The sequence below is a fragment of the Vigna unguiculata genome, chromosome 5 (assembly GCF_004118075.2).
Source record: "Vigna unguiculata cultivar IT97K-499-35 chromosome 5, ASM411807v1, whole genome shotgun sequence".
Classification (NCBI taxonomy): Eukaryota; Viridiplantae; Streptophyta; class Magnoliopsida; order Fabales; family Fabaceae; genus Vigna; species Vigna unguiculata.
The window spans coordinates 13004664-13030063 of record NC_040283.1 but is presented as its reverse complement, the minus strand read 5'-3'; the positions used below and the strand labels follow the sequence as shown (position 1 = coordinate 13030063).

The 25400-nt window shown below is 31.1% G+C and overlaps 3 protein-coding genes across 13 annotated transcripts; all 3 read left to right on the top strand.

Moving 5' to 3' along the window:
* The first annotated feature begins 378 nt into the window (after positions 1-378).
* On the top strand, positions 379-4212 carry LOC114184369. Its single transcript, XM_028071682.1, has 5 exons — positions 379-1911; positions 2086-2988; positions 3196-3420; positions 3577-3947; positions 4059-4212. The coding sequence occupies exons 1-5, from the start codon at positions 379-381 to the stop codon at positions 4210-4212; spliced, it is 3186 nt and encodes a 1061-aa protein (XP_027927483.1).
* Positions 4213-5902, top strand: LOC114184368. Its single transcript, XM_028071681.1, has 3 exons — positions 4213-4693; positions 5220-5293; positions 5870-5902. The coding sequence occupies exons 1-3, from the start codon at positions 4213-4215 to the stop codon at positions 5900-5902; spliced, it is 588 nt and encodes a 195-aa protein (XP_027927482.1).
* Positions 5903-15154: 9252 nt separating this feature from the next.
* LOC114185489 (cytotardin-like) lies at positions 15155-20646 on the top strand. Of its 11 annotated transcripts, XR_003604799.1 has the most exons (8): positions 15155-15264; positions 16510-16704; positions 16786-16974; positions 18721-18930; positions 19010-19114; positions 19892-20079; positions 20174-20281; positions 20389-20646. XR_003604799.1 is itself a non-coding variant. In XM_028073236.1 (6 exons), exons 2-5 carry the CDS (start codon positions 16512-16514, stop codon positions 19063-19065), a joined length of 645 nt encoding a protein of 214 aa, XP_027929037.1. In that variant the 5' UTR covers positions 15155-15264; positions 16510-16511; the 3' UTR covers positions 19066-19114; positions 20403-20646. The 11 variants fall into 11 exon arrangements, 6 of the variants coding, with proteins under 6 accessions (XP_027929037.1, XP_027929036.1, XP_027929035.1 ...); XR_003604801.1 differs by lacking the exon at positions 19892-20079 and having other exon boundaries at positions 20411-20646; XR_003604798.1 differs by lacking the exon at positions 19892-20079.
* Positions 20647-25400: the final 4754 nt, after the last annotated feature.

The following is a 25400-nucleotide window of genomic DNA, read 5'->3' as shown; positions in this document are numbered from 1 at the left end:
TTTTTGAAAACATTTGTAAACCCTGATGGGTGACTTGATAATATTGTGGTTTTGGTTTTATAATGGACGTTGTAAACTTTATCCGCTCATTTAATAAAGTTTTAAATTTTTCCGCGTTTTGGGAAAATGAGGTATTATTAAACGCGTTGTTTTATTTATTTCATTTATTTATTTATAAATCAGTAATATCCTGACGGGATGTTACATTTGGTATCAGAGCAATGGTTTTCAAAATGATTTTTGGGGTCTACGGGGAGTGAGCATACCGTGTTACGTTTGCGTGACTAATTGTCTGTGATTATTTGTTATTTCTGGATATGAAATCCTAATATGCGCTGTGTGTGTGTGAACAGCTATAATATGTGGCGTGCACGAGCTATGGCTAACAGGAGGAGGAGGAACACAACTGGAGCTGATAACATAGCTCAGGCGATCCATCGTATGGTGGACGCGATGCAGCCCATAGCGGCGCCACCCAGAGTTGTAGTGGCACCTACCCGACCAGTATCTATGGAGGATTTTATGGAACACCGGCCGGCCAAGTTCTCTGGCAAGGCCACTCCTGATGAGGCAGATGCCTGGATGCGGGAATGTGAGAAGATTTGTAGAGTGCTGGGGTGCACGGATGAGCAGAGGCTGTTGTTTGTCACATTTCTCCTGGTGGCAGACGAAGAGTACTGGTGGCAGGGGATGCAGACCCATGAGGAGCAGGTGACATGGACTGCCTTCAGGACGAGATTCCTGGAGAAGTACTTTCCCGACAGTGCGAGGCACGAGCGGGAGGCAGAGTTCCTTACTCTTCAGCAGGGGACCATGACTGTGGCGGCATACATTGAGAGGTTCGAATATCTGGCGCATTTCTACACTTCAGTAGTCACCGAGGAGTGGAGGTGTAGGAAGTTCGAGGGCGGACTAAAACATGAGATACGCCGCTTCATTGTGCCGCTTCGGATTAGAGAGTTTCCAGTTTTGGTCGAGCAGGCCAAGACTGTGGAGCAGTTGGAGACCGGGTCGAGTAGTGGAGGAAAACAACAGAGGACTACCCCAGATGTCCGATCACAGAGGAAACCTTATAGCAGACCGCCGACTACCTGGGGGAGGCTACATTATTATAACTGTGGCGCGGAGCACTTGAGGAGAGATTGTACTAGACCTGCCAGCAGTACAGGTGGAGGCAGTGGCATTGGTAAGTGCTACGTATGTCAGCAGGCAGGGCACTTTGCAAGTCAGTGTCCTAACAGAAGACCAGCTGGTGGTGCACCAGCTAAGAGGCCAGTAGGAGATCGACCCAGAGCACCGGGGCGTGTGTTTGCTTTGACGACCACAGAGGCGAAACAGTCAGGTAACCTTTTACAGTTTCTATGTTTGTTGTGTGACCACGAGGTGGTGGTGTTGTTCGACTCGGGAGCCACTCATTCGTTTGTGTCTAATGAATGTGTGAGGAGGCTCGGGCTTACGATGCAAGAGCTAGGGTGCGAGCTTTTAGTAGCGACGCTAGCGTCTAGAGAGGTATCCACCACTTCTATGTGCGTGGGGTGCCCTATGGAGGTGGCAGGCCGTAGGTTCAGGCTGAATCTCATTTGTTTGTCGATGGAGGGTTTAGATGTGATTCTAGGCATGGATTGGTTGTCGAGTAACCATGTCGTCATTGATTGCGGGCAGTGCAAGATAGTGTTTCCAAATACGGTGGGGTTGGAACTTATATCGTCTAATCAGGCGATGAGGGAGATTGAGGCTGGAGCTACATGTTATATGATTGTGGCTCAGGCAGAGAAGATGAACACGGCCGAGAAGATCAGCAGGATTCCGGTAGTGGATGAATACGCAGATGTATTTCCGGATGAGATTCCAGAACTACCGCCTAGCAAGGATGTGGATTTCTCCATTGATCTCATCCCTGGCGCTGGGCCAGTTTCTATGGCACCGTACAAAATGGCGCCTGCTGAGTTAGCCGAGCTAAAGAAATAGATTGAGGATCTACTTGAAAAGAAGTTCATCTGACCGAGTGCATCACCGTGGGGAGCACCGGTTCTGTTAGTGAAAAAGAAAGATGGTAGCTCTCGGTTGTGCGTTGATTACCGGCAGCTGAATAAGCTAACGATAAAGAATAAGTACCCGTTGCCGAGGATTGATGATCTGTTGGATCAGTTGAGGGGAGCTGCGGTGTTCTCAAAAATAGACCTGAGATCTGGATATCATCAGATCCTTGTCAGGCCGGAGGATGTCCAGAAGATTGCTTTTCGATCACGGTATGGTCACTACGAGTATGTAGTGATGCCATTTGGGGTGACCAATGCGCCGGCTATATTCATGGATTACATGAACAGGATTTTCAGGCCATACCTAGATCAGTTTGTAGTAGTGTTTATCGATGACATTCTGATCTACTCTGAGAGCATAGAAGAACACGCAGAGCATCTGAGAGTAGTGTTGGGGATTCTCAGAGAGCACCAGTTGTATGGGAAATTATCGAAATGTGAATTCTGGTTGGAAGAGGTACAATTCCTGGGCCATGTGATCTCAACCCAAGGAATAGCCGTTGATCCGGCAAAGATAGGGATTGTGGTGAAGTGGGAGAGGCCCCAAACAGTTTCAGAGGTGCAGAGTTTTCTAGGTTTGGCAGGGTATTATCGACGGTTTGTGGAGGGTTTCTCCAAGATGGTGAGTCCTCTTACACAGCTTACGAGAAAGGACCAGCCTTTCTCGTGGACAGAGGGGTGTGAAGCCTGCTTCGAAGATATGAAGAGAAGACTGACTACCGCACCGATATTGGCAATCCCTGACACGACTAAAACATTTGAGGTGTACTGTGATGCCTCGTATCAGGGGTTAGGCTATGTGCTGATGCAGGATAAACGGCCTGTAGCTTATGCATCGAGACAGTTGAAGGTGCATGAGAAGAATTACCCGACACACGACTTGGAGTTAGCGGCATTCGTGTTTGCCCTCAAGACATGGAGGCATTACCTGTATGGAGCGCAGTTCCAGGTATTCAGCGATCATAAAAGCTTGAAATACTTGTTTGATCAGAAAGAGCTGAATATGAGATAGAGGCGTTGGATGGAGTATTTAAAGGACTACGACTTTGAGCTATTGTACCACCCTGGTAAAGCTAATGTCGTAGCGGATGCCTTGAGTAGGAAGAGAATTCATGTATCAACTATGATGATTAGAGAGTTGGAGCTGATAGAACAGTTGAGGGACATGAATCTGGGGTTGGAAATGGGGCCTGGACAGATACGATGCAGCATGTTGAGGATCACGAATGAGTTCCTAGATGAGCTCCGGGTGGAACAAGGTAAGGATCAGGAACTGCAGCTGATAATTGGTGAGTTGGGCATTGAGAAGAGGAAGGATTTCCGAATGGGCAGAGATGGGATTCTACGGTTCAGGGAGAGAGTGTGTGTTCCAAACAGCAGGGTTCTGAGAAAGATGCTCCTAGATGAGGGGCATAAGAGTCGTCTTAGCATACATCCGGGTATGACTAAGATGTACAAGGATTTGAAAGCCTCTTTCTGGTGGACGGGTATGAAGACGGATGTGGCTGATTACGTCGCTTCTTGCTTGGTATGTCAGAAAGCGAAGATAGAACATCAGCGACCGGGTGGTATGTTAGAACCTCTAGACATTCCACAGTGGAAATGGGACAACATTTGCATGGATTTCATCACTCACCTGCCGAGATCAGTGAGAGGGCACGACTCAATCTGGGTGATAGTAGACAGGTTGACGAAGTGTGCTCATTTTTTGCCGATTAATCAGAAGATGAATATGGATAGGCTGTCGGATTTGTATGTGCGAGAGATTGTTAGATTACATGGAGTACCAACGAGTATTGTGTCAGACAGAGACCCGAGGTTCACATCGAGGTTCTGGCAGTCGTTGCAGAACGCTTTGGGTACTCAGCTCAGGATGAGCTCCGCCTATCATCCTCAGACAGATGGACAGTCTGAGCGGACTATACAATCGTTGGAGGACCTGTTGAGAACCTGTGTTTTAGACCATCTGGGTACATAGAGTGATGTGTTGCCGTTGGTAGAATTCACGTATAATAACAGTTACCATACCAGTATTGGAATGGCTCCCTACGAGGCTCTGTATGGTAGGAGATGTAGGACGCCATTGTGTTGGCAGGAGGATGGCGAGGTAGTGGTTCTTGGGCCAGAGTTCTTACAGCAGACCACCGAGAAGGTGAGGGTGATTCAGGATTAGATGCGCGCGACTCAAAGCAGGCAGAAGTCGTACGCAGACAAGAGGAGGAGGCCGCTTGAGTTTGAGGCAGGGGACCACGTATTTCTCAGAGTGACCCCTACTGCAGGTATTGGCAGGGCACTTAAATCGAGGAAGTTGACACCTCGATTCATTGGACCATATCAGATCATGAGGAGGATTGGTCCCGCAGCGTATGAGATGGCATTGCCACCACACTTGGGAAACTTGCATAATGTTTTCCATGTGTCACAGTTGAGAAAATACATAGTCGATCCTACACATGTTCTGGAGGATGACGATGTGCAGATACGGGAAGACTTGACCATTGGAGCCGGACCAGTGAGAATCTTGGATTCTCAAACAAAACAACTCAGAGGGAAGGAAATCAGAATCGTGAAAGTCCTATGGGATGAGGCAACTCAAGAAATGACATGGGAGATGGACGATGTCATGAGGCGGTCCTATCCTCATCTCTTCCCTGGTAAGTTCTCTTTTTCGAGGACGAAAAATTTAAAAAGGGGGGAGTATTGTAAGACCCGTAGAATTTAATTAATTACATAATTAATTAATTAATAAATACGGGAGGGAAAATAATTATGGCATTAAATTATGGTTGGTATGACGTGGAAAAGTACTAGCTCAAGTGGTTGAGAGTACTTTGATTGTGTGAGAGGACTTGGGTTCGAGTCCTATGCATGATACTTTTTGTGTTAATATTATTATTTCAATCTATGAAAGCATGTTCTGTTATGATATGATGCTTGAATTGTGATGGTTAGCATGAAATATGATTGGTTGAAGTGGTTATGCACTTGAGTGGTAACAAAGGGGTCATGGGTTCAAACCTTGGAAATTCTAAATGGAACTTATGCTTATTTTTATTTTGCTAATGGTGACTTTAGAGGGAATTGGAAAGGTTAACAGAAACCATGGGGGTCATGGGTTCAAACCTTGGAAATTCTAAATGGAACTTATGCTTATTTTTATTTTGCTAATGGTGACTTTAGAGGGAATTGGAAAGGTTAACAGAAACCATGGGAATCAGTACGGTCAAGGGGGGACTGCATTCACGAGATGGATGGTTATTAAAAAGTAAATGAGCTGAATTTCGTTTTAATGTTTTGGGTAACCTAAAATACTAGTTTAAAAGGCAAAAGTTAGAGTTTAGGCAAGGTTTTGGCAAGGCTGAAATTAGACTTAGAAAAATAAAGACAAGGGTGAGTGAGAGGGGTCTGACGTGAGGGAGTTTGGAGGCGGAATTGAGGGAACCCGAGGTTGGCTAGTGGTGATCAAGGGAGAGTTTCATCAATTGTTCAAATTTAAGCTAAGGATCCAGGTTAGGGGAGCTGGACTCCGTAATTTTATAATTATTATTAATAATTCTGATGTATGGTATATTGGATGGTTGTGCACTGTTAATTCTTTAAATTTCTGCGTTTCTGGGATTTTTCCAGAAACCGCCTGGCGGGTGACGAACCACCGCCAGGCGACTCATGCATTTTTGTGTGTTCTGGGTTCCTGGAAGAGGAACCGCCTGGCGGCACACTCCCGGCCGCCAGGCGACGCAAGGCGTCTTAACCAATTACTGGGTTGGCTGGTTAAACCGCCAGGCGGCGCGGGGCAATCTGACTCGTTCTGGGTTTTTCTGGCATTTTAGGTTGAATCTGGTGGGGGCAAAGGTCAGTGGTAATTATTATGGAGTAATATTGATGATCAGCAGTGGATATAATCACGTAATCGAGGGCTTAAACGAATGGAACAGTGCATATGAGTTTAGGGTTGAATGTGTGATATCGGTATTTATGATTTGAAAGGGGATACTGTGAATTGGATATAGGAATAGTGGATCATTATAATTAAGGCTTAATTATCATTTTGGTCCCCTAATTTATTGGGTTGGTTCACTTTGGTCCCCTTATTATTTTTAGGTTCAATTTGGTCCTCTAATTCTTTAAAAGGTTCAATTTGGTCCCTGCCGTTAAGTCAACTTTAACACCGTCTCCGTACATGCCACGTGTCATTTTGTGGAATTTTCAAATTTTTATTTTATTTTTTTTTAAATTTTTTTAAATTTTTTTTTAAATTTTCTTTAAAAAAAATTAAACTGCCACGTGTCACCTTATAGTTGTGACACGTGTCATCTTATGGTTGTGACACGTGGCAGGTCACGATTGTGCCACGTGTCAAACTAACATTGGTTGTTTTCAATTTAGTCCCTCTTTTTACAATTTTGATTCAATTTAGTCCCCCAATTTTTTTAAATGATTTAATTTTGTCCTCTCCAATTTGAGACCAAATTAATAATTAAGCTTAATTACAATTTATACATTCATGTTTAAATAATTTTTTACCATTTATACATCAAATCACTCCCTAAATACTCATGTTATTTCATTTGTTATATTTTTCACTTGTAATTTTTTACACTTGAAAGTTTCTATACATGTAAAAAAAATAATAATTTGAATAGTTAGATGGAGTAATTTAATCTATAAATATAATAAAAATTATTTTAATATGTATATATAAGTTGTAATTAAACTTAATTACTAATTTGGTATCAAATTAGAGAGGACAAAATTGAATCATCTTAAAAAATTGGGGGACTAAAGAATTAGAGGACCAAATTGAACCTAAAAATAATAAGGGGACCAAAGTGAACCAACCCAATAAATTAGAGGACCAAAATGATAATTAAGCCTTATAATTAAATATTGAATTGTTGTGACTGTGATTGGATTGGAATTGCGAGTGATGAGAGTTCATAAAGAAAGAAAATTGGTTGGGCTAAGAGTGTTGGGAACATCTAGAAAAAATATCCATATGGCAAGCACCGCCTGGCGGCACGGGGTTGGCCGCCAGGCGCCAGCGCAGTGGCAGTGCTGCTGCATGTTGACCCTCTCGTCTACTCTCACCAAAAGGTGATCATCGCAAAGGAGAAAATATAATAGAAACATACACAAAATGCAAGGGTAAACTAGTGTAATTTAAATTTAACATATTATAGCAGACAAGTACGTAAGACAGTCCAAGCATGCAAATCAGTAAGCACCGAGAATCATGTTATGACAGACAAGCAGGACACTATGACTCAATTATCCGGATAAATATGCTAAGATCGGATTCACTGGAAGCTTACACTTGTGGTGGCCTCTACTACTCTGCAGAGCCATTGCCAATGGGTTTCACCCTACCACACACAAGGTTAGCCTTTAAGCGTCTAAGGCCATTATCCTGCCAGAGACTAGGGCCTCCCGCCGCTTTCACCACTTGGGTCAGTTTGCTCTACCTGAGACTCACTAACCCATTAGAGTTTCGGGATGCGGTCCTTACTTGAATCCATATCTTAACATATACACTACACACCACCATGAGATCTCCCCACGAGACTTATGGAATTACTCCTAACACATACACAGTTCATGTCTCTTATACCATAACCACAACCTTTATTTCATACATCCAATTCTCATGCAAGTTCTCAACCAACCAACCAAAATCCAAGTGTTACTCATGCCAACATACCAACTTTTAGTTCATAAAAATCAAGCAACCATATATATTCACATGCTTCAGGTTTTGGAAGAGGGTAAGTAAATAAATCACACAATTCACCCATCAAAACAGAGAGAAAAACAGAGTTGAAGCCACCCGTTGTAGCAGCCTCGCTCAAGCTAGGAGTCGTCGCCCAGACGAGAGAAGTTGTCTCGCTCAGGCGACGGGCTCTCGCTTAGGCGAGCCTACAACAGTGGGTCCTAGGAGGTTTCACGATATCTCGCTTAGGTGAGGCTGTCTCATCTAAGCGAGTTGGCCTGTCACTTAAAACGCAGCCCCTCTCCTAGGCGAGTGCTCGAGGCAGAACCCTGAGCGAGTTGCTGGTATTCTCGCCTAGGCGAGACGAGCTCGCCTGGGCGAGAATATCATTTCTCCCCCACTATTCCACACATGCAAGGCAGAAAAACAACACAGAGCAATATCCAGAACGTAAACCAACTATTTGCACATGATTTAAACACCATTTAAGCACCCACCACATGGAGCAGAACAGACACATGAAATAATAACTTTAAACTTGAAACCCTAGCTTCCCTTACCTCTATTTTGAGCACCAAAAGCAACAGATCCTAACTAAGGGGTGTACCACAGCTCCAGGAACTCGAGTAGTGAGCTGAAAAGTGAAAACCAGGGCAAAACGAGGTAAATACTTGGAACCCTACCCAACCAACATGCCCAAACAACGAAATGAGGAGGGAATAGACCAAAGAACTCTGAAGTTCAACTTACCATAAGGTACTAGATGGGTTTCGTTAGCTCGAAGGTGGATGAAGAGCGTGCCCTAACAGAGCTCCTAACAGAAGACAAGAGAGGAGAGGAAACTGTTTTCTGAAAAAGTGACCAAGTGAGAGTGAGAAGTTGGCTCTGTGTATTGGGGTCCCCTTACTGGGCCGACCTTAGGCCCACAAATAGCTAGGCCCAAACATATATAACTGAAAATGGAACTTACATGGTTCAGATTTTAGTAGATTATAGTTTGATCCAAATACTAAATTTAAATTTAGACTGTCCAAAATTTAAAATTCATAAAAATAAAATAAAAAATTTGATTTGAAAAATTAAGAAATATGAATTCAAACTCAAAGATTCTAAAAAATTAACTTTTAGTGAAACAGCTCAGATCAAAACTATATCGGATCAAACAAACTAGATTTTATGTCCACCTTAATTATAATCATTTATCCCTATTATTTAAGGTTTTGCTATCTACGGTCTTTTAATTCTTCTACTTGCCAGAACTACATAAACAAATTGGATCCAATGAAGAATCTATCTACTTATACTATGTACACGTGTATTGTAGGTAAATAGGAGTATCTTCTCAGCATTGAATGTCATCTTTCTAATGAATCATATTCAAATTTAAAACTCTGATTTAGTTATTTGGTTAAGCTCCATTATCATTCCTAATATTACTTTTTTGACCAGGAGAATCGTACTTTAGTAAGGAACCTACCGTTTCATCTATAGTAGCAAATAAATAATTGAGCAAGCTCACCTACCCTGATAAACATTTCTACTAAAAAAGAATTGAAAATAAGTCTCATGAGTCAAATAATATCCTAAAAGTATATTTCTTCAATATATATGATAAATATTTTTTTAAGGTTTACTCTTGCTTTGGTTGAAATGGGATCATCAAGTAGCTTCTCTGACTAGATTTTTTACTGATTTTTTTGTGATGTCTTTTGCTGAGCATTAAAAATATATTGTATTGATATTTTAAATATATTTTTAATATATTTTAAAACGTTAAAATTAATGATAATCAATATATTATGAAGGCAAAGTAGAGGAAGAACACAAAAAAACTCAACAGAGAATCCAAATTCTGTGATATGCATCCATCCCATCATGTAACAGGACAAAATAAACATTTAAACAATATCATAGCCCACATATATAAGTATCAAAATAAATTTTAGATTAAATTACCTTTTTTTTCTGATTGTTTTATTTTAAATATTATACTAATCCTTCAAATTTGTAAATTTCAATTTAGTTTTGATTTTCAAAATATTGATATCATTTTTCTTAAATTGTTTAAAATAGATTAAAAAAATTTCATCAAAATTAAATTGTTAATAAAGATAATTTGCTCTATTGATATAAATAAAACTAGAGATGGCAAATACACCCGCCCCGTGGGTATTGCCCGAACTCGTCCCCGTTTTGACGGGGAATCCCCACATTGACTGGGTATGGGTACGGGGAATCCCCGACTTTTTCAATTGGGTATGGTGATGGGTATGGGGATGTACATATCCCCGCCATAATACCCGTCCCCGCCATTTTTATGTCTCACATTTGAATATTTCTATTATTTTTTAATATTTTTATTTATTGTATATTTTCCTTTTACATAAGAATGTTTAATACTCTCAATTTAAGTGTTTAATAGCATAAATTTTTCATTTACTATGTAATATAAAAAAATTTATTTACTTATTATTATTCATTTTTGTTTCATTTAAAGAACTATTTTGTTTCGCTAAAATAATTTTTGTTATTTCTCAACCATTGAGTATATATATGTTGATATTTGATAAGTTTTCTTAGATCTCTGAGGTATTTTTCATCTTATCATACCCTTAATTATACATTTGTTTTTCTTTATACAATTTCTTTCAATAATCTCTCATTGTTTTTAAGACACATATTTGTTAATTTTTTAATATTTTTATTTGTTGTTTATTTTCATCATATAAAATATTGTTTTGATATATTTTATCTAATTATTTTTTATTTTCTAACTCATTATCAATCATATTGTAATCCTTTTCACTATAATTGTATAAATAAATTGTATTTACTACAATATAAAAATTTAATGTAATTTTCATGAATATTTTTTATCACCATCCAACATATATTGGAGTTCAAAAGATACAAGATTTATGTCAAAATTTTATTATTATGTTTATTTTTATTTTTTTTGCGCCATTTTGATCAAGTAATGTATTATAATTTTTATTAGTGTATAAAAAAGAGATTCATTAGAATTTAAAAAATTTAAGTAAACAAACATTTAAAATATATTTTAATTTGAATATTTGTTTTCCTTTCATATTTTTTTAAAAATAGTTCTAAACTTTATCAACTAGATTTCATTAATGTTTGCAAATTTAATAAATGTTTTGGTTCTCATGAAAGTTTTGGTTCTCATGAAATTTTATTTGGTATTCTAATCTAAAATGTAAACAATTATAATTTATTTCAAAGTATTTGATATTGAAGAAACAATCATCCTCCTAATATATAATATTTGATAATATTATGTTCGTTTAATCATGTCTTTGATCCCCATTTTGGAGTCAAAATCTCAACTTGGTACCCGAATTGTTTTAAAGTTGTTAATAGAAAATAATATTAATAGAAAAAAATCATAAATTAACTAGTTCATGTAACAATAAAAAACATATAAATTTAAAATTTTAAAACAATTTTAAGTAAAGTTGAATGTGAAATACAATTTTAAATAAATTTAGCTATGTTAAAAATATATAATAAAAATATCAAATTTAATAAAAATATTTGTATAACATTTATATAAAAATTAATTTTTGTTTTAATTTGGAGAGGGACGAAATTGGATTATTTTTACAAAAATAAGGACTAAATTGAGACAAAAATTGAAATACAGGGACAAATTGAGACTAAGGAAATAACATCTGACATAACACTGACACCTGACATTATCACTACCACATCACTCTGTCACTGCCACGTGGCACAACGACAGCTTGACACGTGGCAGTTTTTTTGATTTTTTAAAAGAATTCAAAAAAATAAAAATAAAAATCAAAAAATTGAGAAACTGACATGTGACACTCCCTCTAACGGCGTCAACCCAAACTTAACAGAAAGGACAAACTTGAAACGTAAATATTTTGAATTTCAATATGGATAACTTCATTTTAATGTTCACATGTTGAACACGTATAACTTTAATGCATTTAAAATGAGATTAAAAACAAAAAAATAAATAAAAGAATACAATTCTTGACAAAAAATCACAATCCTATAAGATTAATTTATACACCTCTTATTAAATATTTTTAGATTATTATTAAAATTTGACATAAATATATTATAATTTTAAATGAAGTATTATTTCACATATTTTATTATTTAATTTATTTTTAGTACATTAATGACATCATTACTTAATAATTTATTTATTATTTTACATCATATTTTAATTATTATTATTATATTAGTATTGTTATAATATTTTTATTAAATATTATTACATATTATAATATATTATTATAATGTTAAGAAAAATAAAATATTTTTAATTCTCCGGTTTCTAGATTTTGTTTCCATTTCAAATGCAAATTATTCTCCATAGGTTAAAAATATGCGAAAGTACACTTAAAAACATTAAAAATATTCATTAAAAAAATTATAATTTTTTAATTTTTGGATTTTGAATTTTAAATTCAAATTTATTACCACAGTTTTACAATTTTTTTATTTCAAATTCTAAATTTAAACTTTATTATCATATATTCTGAATTTCAAATTTTTAATATTTTTGATAATATGAATCTTAATTTAAAAAAAATGATATTAAAATTAAAAAAATAAATTGACATTGAAATCGTTACTTATTTTTATATTTAAATTTTTTTAAATAATTCATGATTTTCACATTTTAATAATATGATTATGTCTATAATATAGAAATGAATTTTTAAGTTATTATTTAAGTTTAACATAAGTATACTCTTATTTAAATTGAGTATTTTTCAAATATTTAATTATTTAATTTATTTTTAGTTTATTAAAGATGTCAATTTAATTATTATTTATTTAATTTTTATATAATAATTCAATTTTATTATTATATTTGTAATATTATGTTATTATTATTAAGTATTATTATTTATTTTAATATATTATTATATTTTTAATAACGCATAAATGTTTTAGATTTTTCTGTTGCTAAAGTTTGTTTTTATTTTAAATGTGAACTCTTTTGAAAAAGGTTTGCAATAAATGAAAGTTCCAATCTTTTACCGTTTTTTCATTTTAAATATCAAATACAAATTTTGTTACCAAAGTTTTACAATCTTTTGTAATTTCAATTCTCAAATTCAAACTTTTTTATCATTTTAAATTTATCTTTAACAATGTGAATCTAAATTTTAGAAACAAAATGAAATTGAAATGTTTAGTTACTTCTTTTTTATCTTCAAAAGTTTAAAATTTTATTATTTTCACTTTTAATATTACATCTATACCTACATTATTAAATTTACTTTTAAAATTTTTATTTAAATTTGACGTAGTTATATTGCAATTTTAATGAAGTGCTATTTCTAATGTTTAATTATGTAATTTGTTATCAATATTATTATTATATTATTTATTTTATATTTTATATTAGTATTTAATTTTTATTATTATAATGTTGTGATATTATTATATTATTATTAAATATAATGAATTTTTATACTAAAATATTAATTTTTAAGAACCAATAAATTTGTTGAATTTTTCATTATTACGAATTTGTTTATATTCTAAATACAGACTCTTTTCATATGTTAAAAACATGTGAAAGTTATTTAAGAGTATTAAAATAATATAGTAAAAAGAATTAATTTTTGTAGAATAATTTGGATTTTAAATTTTAAATTCAAACATACTTTTACAGATTTTGACATTTTTAATTAGGAATTTTAAATTTAACAAAGATCGAAATTGAAATCGTTATTTTAATATTTTTTTATTTTTATCGATCCGGATATAAAAGATCATATAAATATTTTTTATTATATTAGGTTTTGCATTTAAGTCAAATTAGGTTGTTTTTTTATCTAACACATTGGTAATTTGTATTTTTGTGATTTTAATTTGTATTTGGAGTTTAACATCTTTTTGAATTGTATTTTGATTCTATTAATGTTTATTTAGATTTTATTCATAATTATAATTTAGTTTTTTTGAGCTAAAGAAAAAAAATTGTATTCTTTTTAATTAAGTGAGTCAGTGAACCAATCCATTTAACCTGTCAACCCATGGTGGGTCGGGCTGGGTTCAAATTTTTTTAGCTCACTAATAAGTGAGCCGGGTTAGATTGGTTCACTAAGTGGACAACTCGTGGTGGATCGGACCGAGTTGGATCAGGTCGAGCCAAGTTACTCGGTTTGACAACTCTAAAAATCACTACAAGAAAAATAATTTATATTAGGAGTTATTTTTTGCATTTTCGGATGTTTTAACCACTGCTAAAGAAGTTATCCGTTTTTTACTTTTTCCCTATAAAAACCATTGTCGTTATTGAATTACTGGTAGTTTCAACTAATCTCTGATAAAGTAGTACTTACCAGCGATTTTGAAATCCTGTGTATTTACCGGCGGTTTGAAACCCCTAGTATTTATCGTCAGTTTTAGAACCCTTAGTATGTACTGACAGTTCTTGAACACCTGTTATTTACCGATAGTTCTGGAACCTTTAGTACTTTGTAGAAGTTTTGCACACCTCTGCTCGTTGTAAGCAAATTTAAATTCTTTATAATGTATGTCAATACTAAAAGCATCTTTTAAGTGTTTTTTTATCCTTACGATGCAATTCATTAGTCGCTGATGTTTTTGTTTACGTTTCAACCCTATTATAATGTTTTTACCCCTATAATTTAAATTTAAACCCTGTTATAATGTTTTTACCCCTTAATTTTAGTTGTTACACTTTTTTAATGCATATATTTCCTAAAACATGATATAAAAAATAAAAATTCTAACATATCACTATTTCGAATTTCAATCTGCATCAATAATCGACACCACAATACAATAATCTCAAAACGTCAGATACAATTTCCATACTCAAATCACAATCGTAACCGTAACATCTACAACGTATATTGGATTCAGATCCTTTGCCTCCGAACACTCATACGGCTCGCGGTCCTCGTTGCTGTCGTTCAGTTCATGCTCGGAAGAATGTTTAGAAGGGAGAAAAGTTCAGTAGAGCCACGATTTTTGTTTCATAAACTGTGTAGAGATTAGTAGAAGAACGAAAGAAGAAGACTTCGTACTAATGAAGGAGCTATGCTACAAATTATTATAGTATAAAAAATATTGTAACTTGTAAAGAAAATAACCAAATTTAAAATAATACATATAAATTTGTGACGGCTAAAAAATTAACCGGAATAAAATATAATTTTAACAATTTTTTTGACCGTCACAAAATAATTGCTAAAAAAACATTTTTCTAAGTGTATATTAACTACTACAAATTTTAATTATTTTAAATAAAATTGTTAATAGTGACGAAGTTATATTTAATAAAATTGTAAAATACTAATATAGCAATAAAATTAATTTTAAAGATTTTAATATTTAATTACTTATTTTGGATCCAGTTCGTAGGTGGGCCCAACTTTAAAAATGCAGAACGAAAAGTTGGCCTCACCTTCATCCTTCGATCCAGAGTTTCGTTTCCAAACCGACTCTCGACATCGACGAAACTGCAAATTTGAGGTCAGTTTGATTTCTCAAAATGGAAAACCCAAATTTTTCGATGTTGCCCTATTTCACGTTGTGATTTTCCGCTGTTTCTGGACTGATTGTGTTGAATGATTCTGCTGTTGAATTGCGGTTTTGTGTTCATCCAATTTCAAATTGTTTATTGTATCATGTTGTTTTTGGATTAGGTTTGCGTTGCTTTTCTCATGTTTATGGATTGTTATTGTGTATGATGAGTCAATTGTGTTGTGTTATTGTGTATGTTTTTCCCATCAAAGTAAATAGCTTTGATTACTTCATCGTTTCTTTATCTTAGTTTTGGTTTTCCAGTAAATTCAATTGGAGGTTTACTTCTGTCAAGAAAAAATAAATTAGGAAGTTATTATTAATGATTTGAAACTGAATAGAGCTTGACATTAAAGTCTTTTACCTTTTTCACCAATTTGGGGACTTCTTCCACCCTCAGTTTTTGAAATGATTGAACCAGTTTCAGGCTTAGAAGTTCATAAGCTCATACTTTCCTCTTCTGACTTCAAGTTTCCAAATGCAATATCAATGCATCCATAGAGGAATAATTTTGCAACAGTGTTTTAGGGGTCGGTTGGAAAAGGCCATGTCATTGCAGACGCATTAGCAAATCCATTTAAATGAGACCATGCATGGTTTCAACCTCTTGGTACTCCATAAGATTTCCATAATATTTAGGAAGAGAAAACATAAAGAGCTTAGGAAATAAAGTGGTGCAGTTAGAAAAGATGAGAGTGTTTAGACAAGTGTAAGTGTAAAAAGGTGATGGTTGAAGCATTATTATTATTATTATTGGGGTGGCCGTATAGTGTTTGGTTTTATTTTTGGGACTGAGAGATTTTTTTCTAAGATACAATTATACAACTATATATGTAAATGTTATTATAGAAGTACACGGTGCACACCACTTAAGTCTATTTAGCTCAATTCAATATTGCTTTTTCCATCACCTTAATGCCCCCAGTTGGATCACAAGCCTCTTTTACTTAGCTTGGCAACTACTCTTCTTTATCACTGCTTTCTATACTCTTAACATTTCCATAATCTCTCATATATGAGCTATCATCAATTTGCTTCCTTTATTTCATTTGAACATCACAATTACCTCTCTTACTTTGGAAGCTACAAATCATCTTGTATTATATATAAATGAGTCATGTTTCTTTATTTTTATCAAATTTTACTATTTAGTTTTCTATGATGATATTGAAAATTGTTAATTATCATGGATAGGAATGGATGTGAATAACTTTAAAACTCAGCTGAAAAAGCACAGTGATAACATAAGTGCTCTGGAACGCAATATGCAATACAGCGGGTCCATAAATATGCTCATGAAAAACCTTTCCGTCAAGATTGAATCGAGTCATGCTCAACATTCTGAAGCCATAGGAGCCTTGGGGCAAGAGGATGAGGAACTATTGTCAGGTAATTTTATTTATTTTTATTTAAAAAAAATTGAAATTTTTTATTTATTTGTTTTTATTTTTGATGTGTTTTTCTTTTCAGATGTTAAATCAATGAAAACAGAGAGAGAAATGATACGCGGGGAGATGAAGGAAATAAACAAAACTTTAGAAAAGCTGAAAACTGATAAGATGGAGGGAGAAAGGTTGTTGGGGGAAGCGTATGACCGTATCTCAATGCTGGATGCTGAAATGGAGACATCAAAAAAGAGTACTACAGATACGATTGCAGGTTTATTTTCAAAGCATGCTAAATTGATTGTTAAGTTGAAGTAGGTATGTGATATTTTATTTAATGTTTGTTAATATTTAATGTAATTAGTCCAGAGTTCTAACCTTTATATTTAATTTTTAAATTTGTAGCTGATTGATCGGTACTAGAATGAGTATTTGAAAGTAACCAATATATATGAATGAAAAGTTACGATTTGGATCTCCACACTAATTTAACTAAAATGCACCAGAATCGTGATATATATTATTATGCAAAGTTATGTATCAGTGTTTTCAACATATAAAGTAGTCCATCCATCATCTGTGTTGGGATAGATTGAACTACCGTTAGGAACATGAAAACGTTACTAATGAAACTTGTTTATATGCAAATTATATTATTGTTATTGATGCTTTTATTGGTATAGCAGAGTGAAGCAAGAGAATGCTGAAAAAAAATATTATTCAACTTAGGCACAACTCTGGAAGATAATTTAGTTAGGCTTGAAAATTAGGATGGGATACATATTTCTTTAAATAATCTATGGGTTTATATACTTTAGTCCTACTGATCAAGGAAGTAAATGTCTCAGTAAGCTGTACTCCCATGATTTTTGGGATTTATACAGGTTACTAACTAACGGCATATAGATTCTTACGCCCCTCTGCAAGATAGTGAGTATGTATTCTTCATCCCTATCTTGGTCACAATTCTGTCAAATGTGAAGCTGTTCAACCCTTCTTGAGATTTGTGCAAGCTGTTCTTGAGTGGGTACATGTAGAGCAATTGATAAGCCAATATCAAGTTTCTCCTTGATAAGATGCCTATTCACTTCAACGTTCTTAGTCTTACCATGTTTAACAATGTTATGAGCTATGTTGATTACTGATTTACTGTCACAGTAGATTTTCTCAGGTCCTTTCAAAAGGGAAGAATACTTGTAAATATTGTATTTTCATGGTTGTTTTATTCTTGAACTCTAAAGTTGACTTACAAAAATGCATTTAGCTGTCAGAAAGTAATTCATTACTGAATGTTATGCACTTAATTCCCTAAACTTTGAGGTAGAGTCTTAGTAAAATGATAGACAAGGACTAAGTTAAACAATCCATCTAGCAAGGCTATGTTAAAAAGGCAGCTAGTAGTTGTTGCTCTAGTTTTCTTGCCTTCGGCAAATATTGGTTTCCAAAAGAATGAAGTCTTGTGTTTTAAGAGTTTGAAAAAGGATGCATGGGCAGAGATGAGAGAAAATTGGAGCTGGTTTGTAGGACATTGCATACTTGTTTGTTTTATAATTTGGGGAGGCCGTGAAGTGTTTGGTCTCTGTTTTTGGGCTGTGCGATTTTTTTTTAAGATACATTGATACAAATGTATACCAATATTATTATAGAAGTACACAGTCACACCACTTAAGTCTATTTAACTCAGTTCAATATTGCTTCTTCCATCACCTTAATGCCCCCACTTGGATCACACGCCATCGTTACTCAGCTTGGCAACTACTCTTCTTTATCACTGCTTTATATACTCTTAACACTTTCATTATCTCTCATATATGGGCTATCATCAATTTGCTTCCTTTGTTTCATTTGAACATCACAATTACCTCTCTTACTTTGTAAGTTACGTATCATGCAATTGAAAAATTATTACACGATCTCGAATAATATATGAATAAGTCCTGTTTTTCTTTTCTTTTTTTTATCTATTTTTACTATTTAGATTTCTATGATGATATTGAAAATTGTTAATTATCATTGATAGGCATGGATTATGATAAATTTAAAACCCAGCAGAAAGAGCACAATAATCATATAAATGCTCTTGAAGACAACTTGCGATACGATCGTCGGGTCATGAATATCCTCTTGAAAGACATTAAAGAGGAGATTGAAATGTTTCATTGTAAGCGTTCCACAGACTTAGAAGCGTTGATGCAAGAAAATGAGGAATTGTTGTTGTTACTATTGTCAGGTAATTTTATTTATTTTTATTTAAAAAAAGAATTGAAATTTTTTATTTATTTGCTTTTACTTTTTATGTTTTTTTTCAGAAGTTGAATCAGGGAAGACGAAGAAACAAATGTGTGAAAACATTAAACATGGATAATGAAGATATGATTAGAGATTTATCTGAAAAGGTTGAAAACTTGGAGCAGGTATGTGTTGTTTGTAATTAGTTTCGAGTTATGACCTTTATATTTGATTTTCAAATTTATAGCTGCAATACATGCTGATTGATTGGTGCTTGAATGCGTATTTGAACGTAACCAACATGTATGAAGAAAAGTTAAGATTTGGATGTCCAAACTGATCTAACTAAAATGCACTAGAATGGTGATATATGTTGTTATGCAAAGTTATGTATCGTGTTTTCAATATGTAAATATGTAAAGCAGGTCCATCCATCATCTGTGTTGGGATAGATTGAACTGGCGTTAGGAACATGAAAACGTTACATAATGAAACTTGTTTATATGCAAATTATATTATTAGTATTGATGTTTTTATTGGTATAGCAGAGTAGCAAGAGATGCAGAAAAAAAATATTATTAACTTAGGCACAACTCTTGAGGATAATTTAGTTAGGCTTGAAAATTAGGATGGGATACATATGTCTCTGAATAACCTATGGATTTACATACTTTAGTCCTACCGATCAAGGAAGTAAATGTCTCTCAATAAGCTTTATACCGGTTACTAACTAACAGCATACAGATTCTGTCATCCCTATCTTGGTTACAATTCTGTCAAATGTGAAACTGTTCAACCCTTCTTGAGATTTGTGCAAGCTGTTCTTGGGTGGGTACATGTAGAGTAATTGATAAGCCTCTATCAAGTTTTTCCTAACTAAAATGCCTATTTACTTCAACGTTCTTGGTCTATCATGCTTGACAGTGTTATGAGCTATGTTGATTACTGATTTATTGTTACAGTGGATTTTCTCAGGTCCTTTCTAAGTGGAAGAATACCCAATAAAACAGATTTTAGGGCTCTAATATCAAGTTTCCCTTGTCTTGGTTATGTTAGAAGAAATGAAACACACTCAAAGATTGATTATACAAATGAACAAATTCAAGCAACATGGATTCCCGATGTTTTTCACTTCTTTAGAGCTCAAAAAGTTAGAATGAAACAACTAAACAACTAAACCTTTCAAACTTGTTTTTGGATCTTTCAATATATTCATCTTTTGTTCTGTGATGGACTATTTTCAGATATATAAATCATGGAATTTGGTCATGTGGGTTTCATGAAAACACTATGCTCATTTTGGTGACATATATTTAAAATGTGGAATGCAGCTGAGTTTTGGTATTATATAGGTGAAATATTATCTTTCCTGTGCTGCACATTGAATTTATATGTACTTTCTGTATTTTTTAATTTTTTTATGAGCAACTATCCTTATTCTTCGTAGTTAATAATGCAGTTTTCAATTTTAAGGGTAGCAGAGGAGGGCTGAGGCTGCATGGATATGGAGTGATGATGACCTACATTACATTTTTGGTGACAAGTAGTCTTTGATTTTGTAGGGGTGTTTTTTGAATATGATACAATACGGGTTAACCAGAAAATAAGCCCTCAAGAGTACATAACAAACCTCAGTGGCTGAAACATAAATATATATATATATATATATATATTTAATAATTATAATTATTCCAATATGAAAACCGTACTACAATCATTCTTTTTTCTCTTCATCAATACATATTTAATAGTTATAAATGAAAATTTTCTTATTAAAACACCCCCACTCTAAAATATATTATAGATAGATATATTTAAATGTACTTATTTATAACATTAGTAACATTAGTATTGTAACTGATATTATTTATAGTAATTAAGTTCTAAATTTTAATGCAATATTACAAGTTTATTAAAAAATTTATTAATATTTTTAATATTTATTTATGTTTCATTCATTTTTTTAATGATTTAAATTTAATTTTTAAAATATTAATTAATTTTTCATATAAATAGTCGTATATTTATTTATAATACATATTGAATAGAAGTAGAATACATATTGAATATAAAGTAAAATAAATTTAAATATAGTCACATTTAAAATGTTAATATGTGTTTTATTATTTATTACACACCTGTTTGTGAAAAATTAATTGAAATTTTAAAGAATTAAAATTTGTATTTTAAAAAAAATCTAAATTTGATTATTAAAAAATTAATTAAAATATAAATAAATATTAGAATCGCTTATATATTTTATAAACATATAACAATGTAATATATATAAATACATTTAATTAAATTTTAAAATAATAATAATGTAAAGATATCTAATTAAAAAGGTATATATCTTTTTAAAATAAAGTAAAATCTTTAGTAAAAATAATTAACACATTTCTCACTAGATATGATTTTCTTATTTAGAATTGAGTGTGCCACTGTAAATTAGAATAAAGTGGAAAGCTATGGTTAGTCACTTGTAGATTAAACTAGGTGAACCTTCTTTGGTCTTTTTAAGAGCTTAAATATTTACAAGTTTTATTTATGAATAAATATTATATATATATATATATATATATATATGGTAAATAGTCCCTTTAGTGTATAATATTTTATTTTTAGTATAACAATAAAAAAATGTTTAAGAAAAATATTTTTGTTAATTTTTTTAATTTTACTAATAGTTGAAATAATTAAGTATGATTGTTTATAGTTGTCACATTTCTCAAACAAAGAAAAAAAAATAGTATTAATATGCAATTAATTTTTAGTCAAAGCTCTTAAGTGAATCTAAAATATATGTAAGGTTAGAACAATTATAAAATTATTATAATTTTCTACCTATTACTAAATACTAAATACTAAGCACTTGTTTGGTTATCTCAATCATTAATAAAATTAATAAAACTAAAATTTATTTTTGTATTAAGACTAACTTTTTTACTTTTTGTTATATAAAAATAAGATATATTAATATTTATTAAGTTGAATCGATTATCTATTTAATATATTTTAAATTATTTTAGAAATATCATTATGTAACAAAAGAAGTATTTTGGATGTTTTCAACAATTAATCCAAAATTATACATTTTACAATATTTTCTGAATTAGATTTGGGACTTTCTTTCGGTACCTACAAAAATTATCTGCATCTCCAAATAATTTTAAAATCACAAAAATATCTTTTGATATTTGTTTATGAATATTGACTTTTGATGAAGAATACTTTCATAAGTTGACATCGAAGTAAAATTTCATGCTTCCGCATTTTAATATAAATATATATATATATATATATATATATATATATATACTTCCAAAATATATTATATATAAATAAAATTAAATATATATTAAAAGACAAATAATAAATAAAACAAAGAAATAATAAACTAAAGAAAAAATAATTATAATTAAAAAAAAAACGAAATAAAAAAAATATTTAACTTTTTTAAAACAAAAATATTAATTGTGTTTTAACTTTATTTAAATTATGTTTTTTCTAAATTTTAAATCTTTTTTTAGTTTATTATTTTTTCTTACGTTTTCATATTTCTTAATATAAATTTAAAAAATATATAAATATATATATATATATATATATTTTATGTAATGTATTGGAAAAAAAAGATATATTTTAGAAATAAAAATTAACATATATGTATATATATATATATATATATATATATATATATATATATAAAATTAATTTTTTATTTAAAATATTAAAACTTATATTTTCAAATAAATTAAATTGAAAAATATTAATTTTTTAATAAACGAAATAAAAAATAAGAAAAAATGTTATATATATATATATATATATATATGTGTGTGTTAATATTAAAATTTATTTTTAAAATATATATTAAAAAATAAAATTAAAATACTTACAATAAAAAAATTAAACATAATTAATGAACTAGAAAAAAAATAAAGAAAAGGAAAAAGATATATATATATATATATATATATATATATATATATATATATATATATATATATATATATATATATATATATATATATATATATATATTTGGATATCGACATCCGTTATGTTAAATAATTTTTTTATTTTCTTTAAATGTTCTTTTACTTTATTTTTAAAATGTGGAATAAAAAATAAAAAATTATAAATTAAAGAAATAAAATTGAAATTTAAAAGTTTAAATTTTAATAAAATTTAAAATAATTGAAAAAAATAAATATTAAATGAAAAATAATATATATATATATATATTAATTACATAATTATATATGTTTTAAATAATAAATAAAATTAAAAGAATAATTAAACTTTAAGTTAAAAGAATATTTATTCTGTTTTAGAATTTTTATTTTATTTAAAAATTTTTTTACTTGAACTATTTTTTCTTTAGTTAATTTTTTTTTTGTTTTAATTATGTTGTAATTTTTTTAAGTAATTTTTGTTTTAAATTTTATTTATTTTATAATTTTTTATATTTTTAATATATATTTTAAAAATAAAATAAAACTTATATATATATAAGCTTGTTTTGTTTTCATAATGTATTAAAAGGTAAATAAAATTAAAAGTAATTAATCTTTAATTTTTTTTTAAAAAAAAGTAAAAGCAAAAATTATATATTCTTTCAATTATTTCTCTAAATAATAATTCAAATATTGTTTTGAGTAGAACCATTTCTATGTTTTGAGATATTGCTGCATTCAGTTTTGTTGATAGCAGAGACTTTGTTTATTTGTTTCATTGATAGAAAACAGAAAAAAGTTAATGTGTGTGTGATTGATGTAAGAGAAGACGAAGAAGCAAAGAAGAATGGTGTAATTCAAATGGATTCGGTGCCCACATACAATGGCAACCCTAAATTAAGGGCCCACACCGATGCAAAATGGTTCTTTCTTTTACTTTTTCTTTTTCCAACCCTATCACACTTCTTTCTTCTCCTAATTATTATTTCAAAATAACCATTTTCAAATTAAATTATTAAATTTCACTAAATTAAAAAAACATGGAAAAAGTTGGGTTCTTAAATTCATCAAAAACTACATTTTTCATTATTCCAAATTTGAAAACGCAAACAATTTTGGGTATGAGTGCTTATTTTTGTGAGTGACTAACTTTTTTTTGTCAGTTATCATTTTGCGAAAAGCTCTTATCACAAGAGTGTAAGATTCTTTCAAATCCAAATTGGTATCACTTTCATGCGGTAGTGCGGATGAATTAAAAAATAACTTTTTTTTTACAAATTTGGGAAACTAAATTATTATATTATTGAAATGATTGCAAAATGAGTGTAATTTTCTTTTAAGAAATCACAAAGTATTATTTTCCTTAACATATTTCCAAGAATGTGTTTCATGTTTATAAAGCACTGCAAATATAAAAATAAAACTTTATTAAATGAAGGTAAAAAAAAAAAAGAAAACTTCCTTTAACGTGTTATGTTAATTCAGATATTTTGTAGAGCAACAACATTAGGATGGAAAGAAATACAATTTTCTTTTCAAATCTTCCTCAAATTGAATTTGGTCTATTTAACGTGTCAGTTTGAACCAAAAGTATCTTTAATTCATTAACAATAATTTTTATTGAGTTTCTATATTTTATATTTTAATTGTTTATCGTAAGTTTAACAATTTGATTTTTTAAAAATACATAAAACTTAAAGACAAAAACAGTTTTTTTTAGTAGAGTAACTAAATTAGACCCCTAAATGCCTTAAGCAAAAGAATAAAAGTTAGCATGAAGAATAACCCTTTAGCTTAAGTACCTTTGATATGGCTGGACAACAAAAAGACAAAGCTAAGAATAAAGAGATTTCAGACCTAATAATTGTTACACACAAAACAATCAACACAAACAAAAAGTCCATTACATGTGTATATGTTTATGTTGTTTTCATTTTTACCCACACTTAGCTTACTACAAACTCATATATTTTACATCTTAAATAATATACTATTCTTAAAATATTAACATGATAAAATATTCATTATTTTTTTCTATACATAAAATTTTGATAAAAGCTTTGACGCAAGTGTATAAATTCAACACTTTAAAATTAATTTTAGATTTAACAGTTTTTTTCATTATCTTGGTAATTTTTTTAAGTCAACGTTTTTTTTATTTGGTATAACATTTTTTGCAAAAAGATAATATATTTTTGCATGATAATAATATAATTAAAATAATTAAGTATACACGATGATAATAGTAAATAAATGATATTTCATTACTTAATGTAGACTTGTTGAGAAAAATAATATTGACGAGATCATCATGAAAACTTTTAGTACGATCTAATAAAAATAACTATGATGATTTGTTTCCAAATTTAATAAAATTAAATTGAAAATATTTAAATTAGTAAGGTAAAATTTTAAATTATCATAATAGAAAAAAAAAGTTATATACTTAATTTGGTATAATAAATATTGTCATATTTAATTTTTAGTACATAGAAAAATGCAACATTAGAAT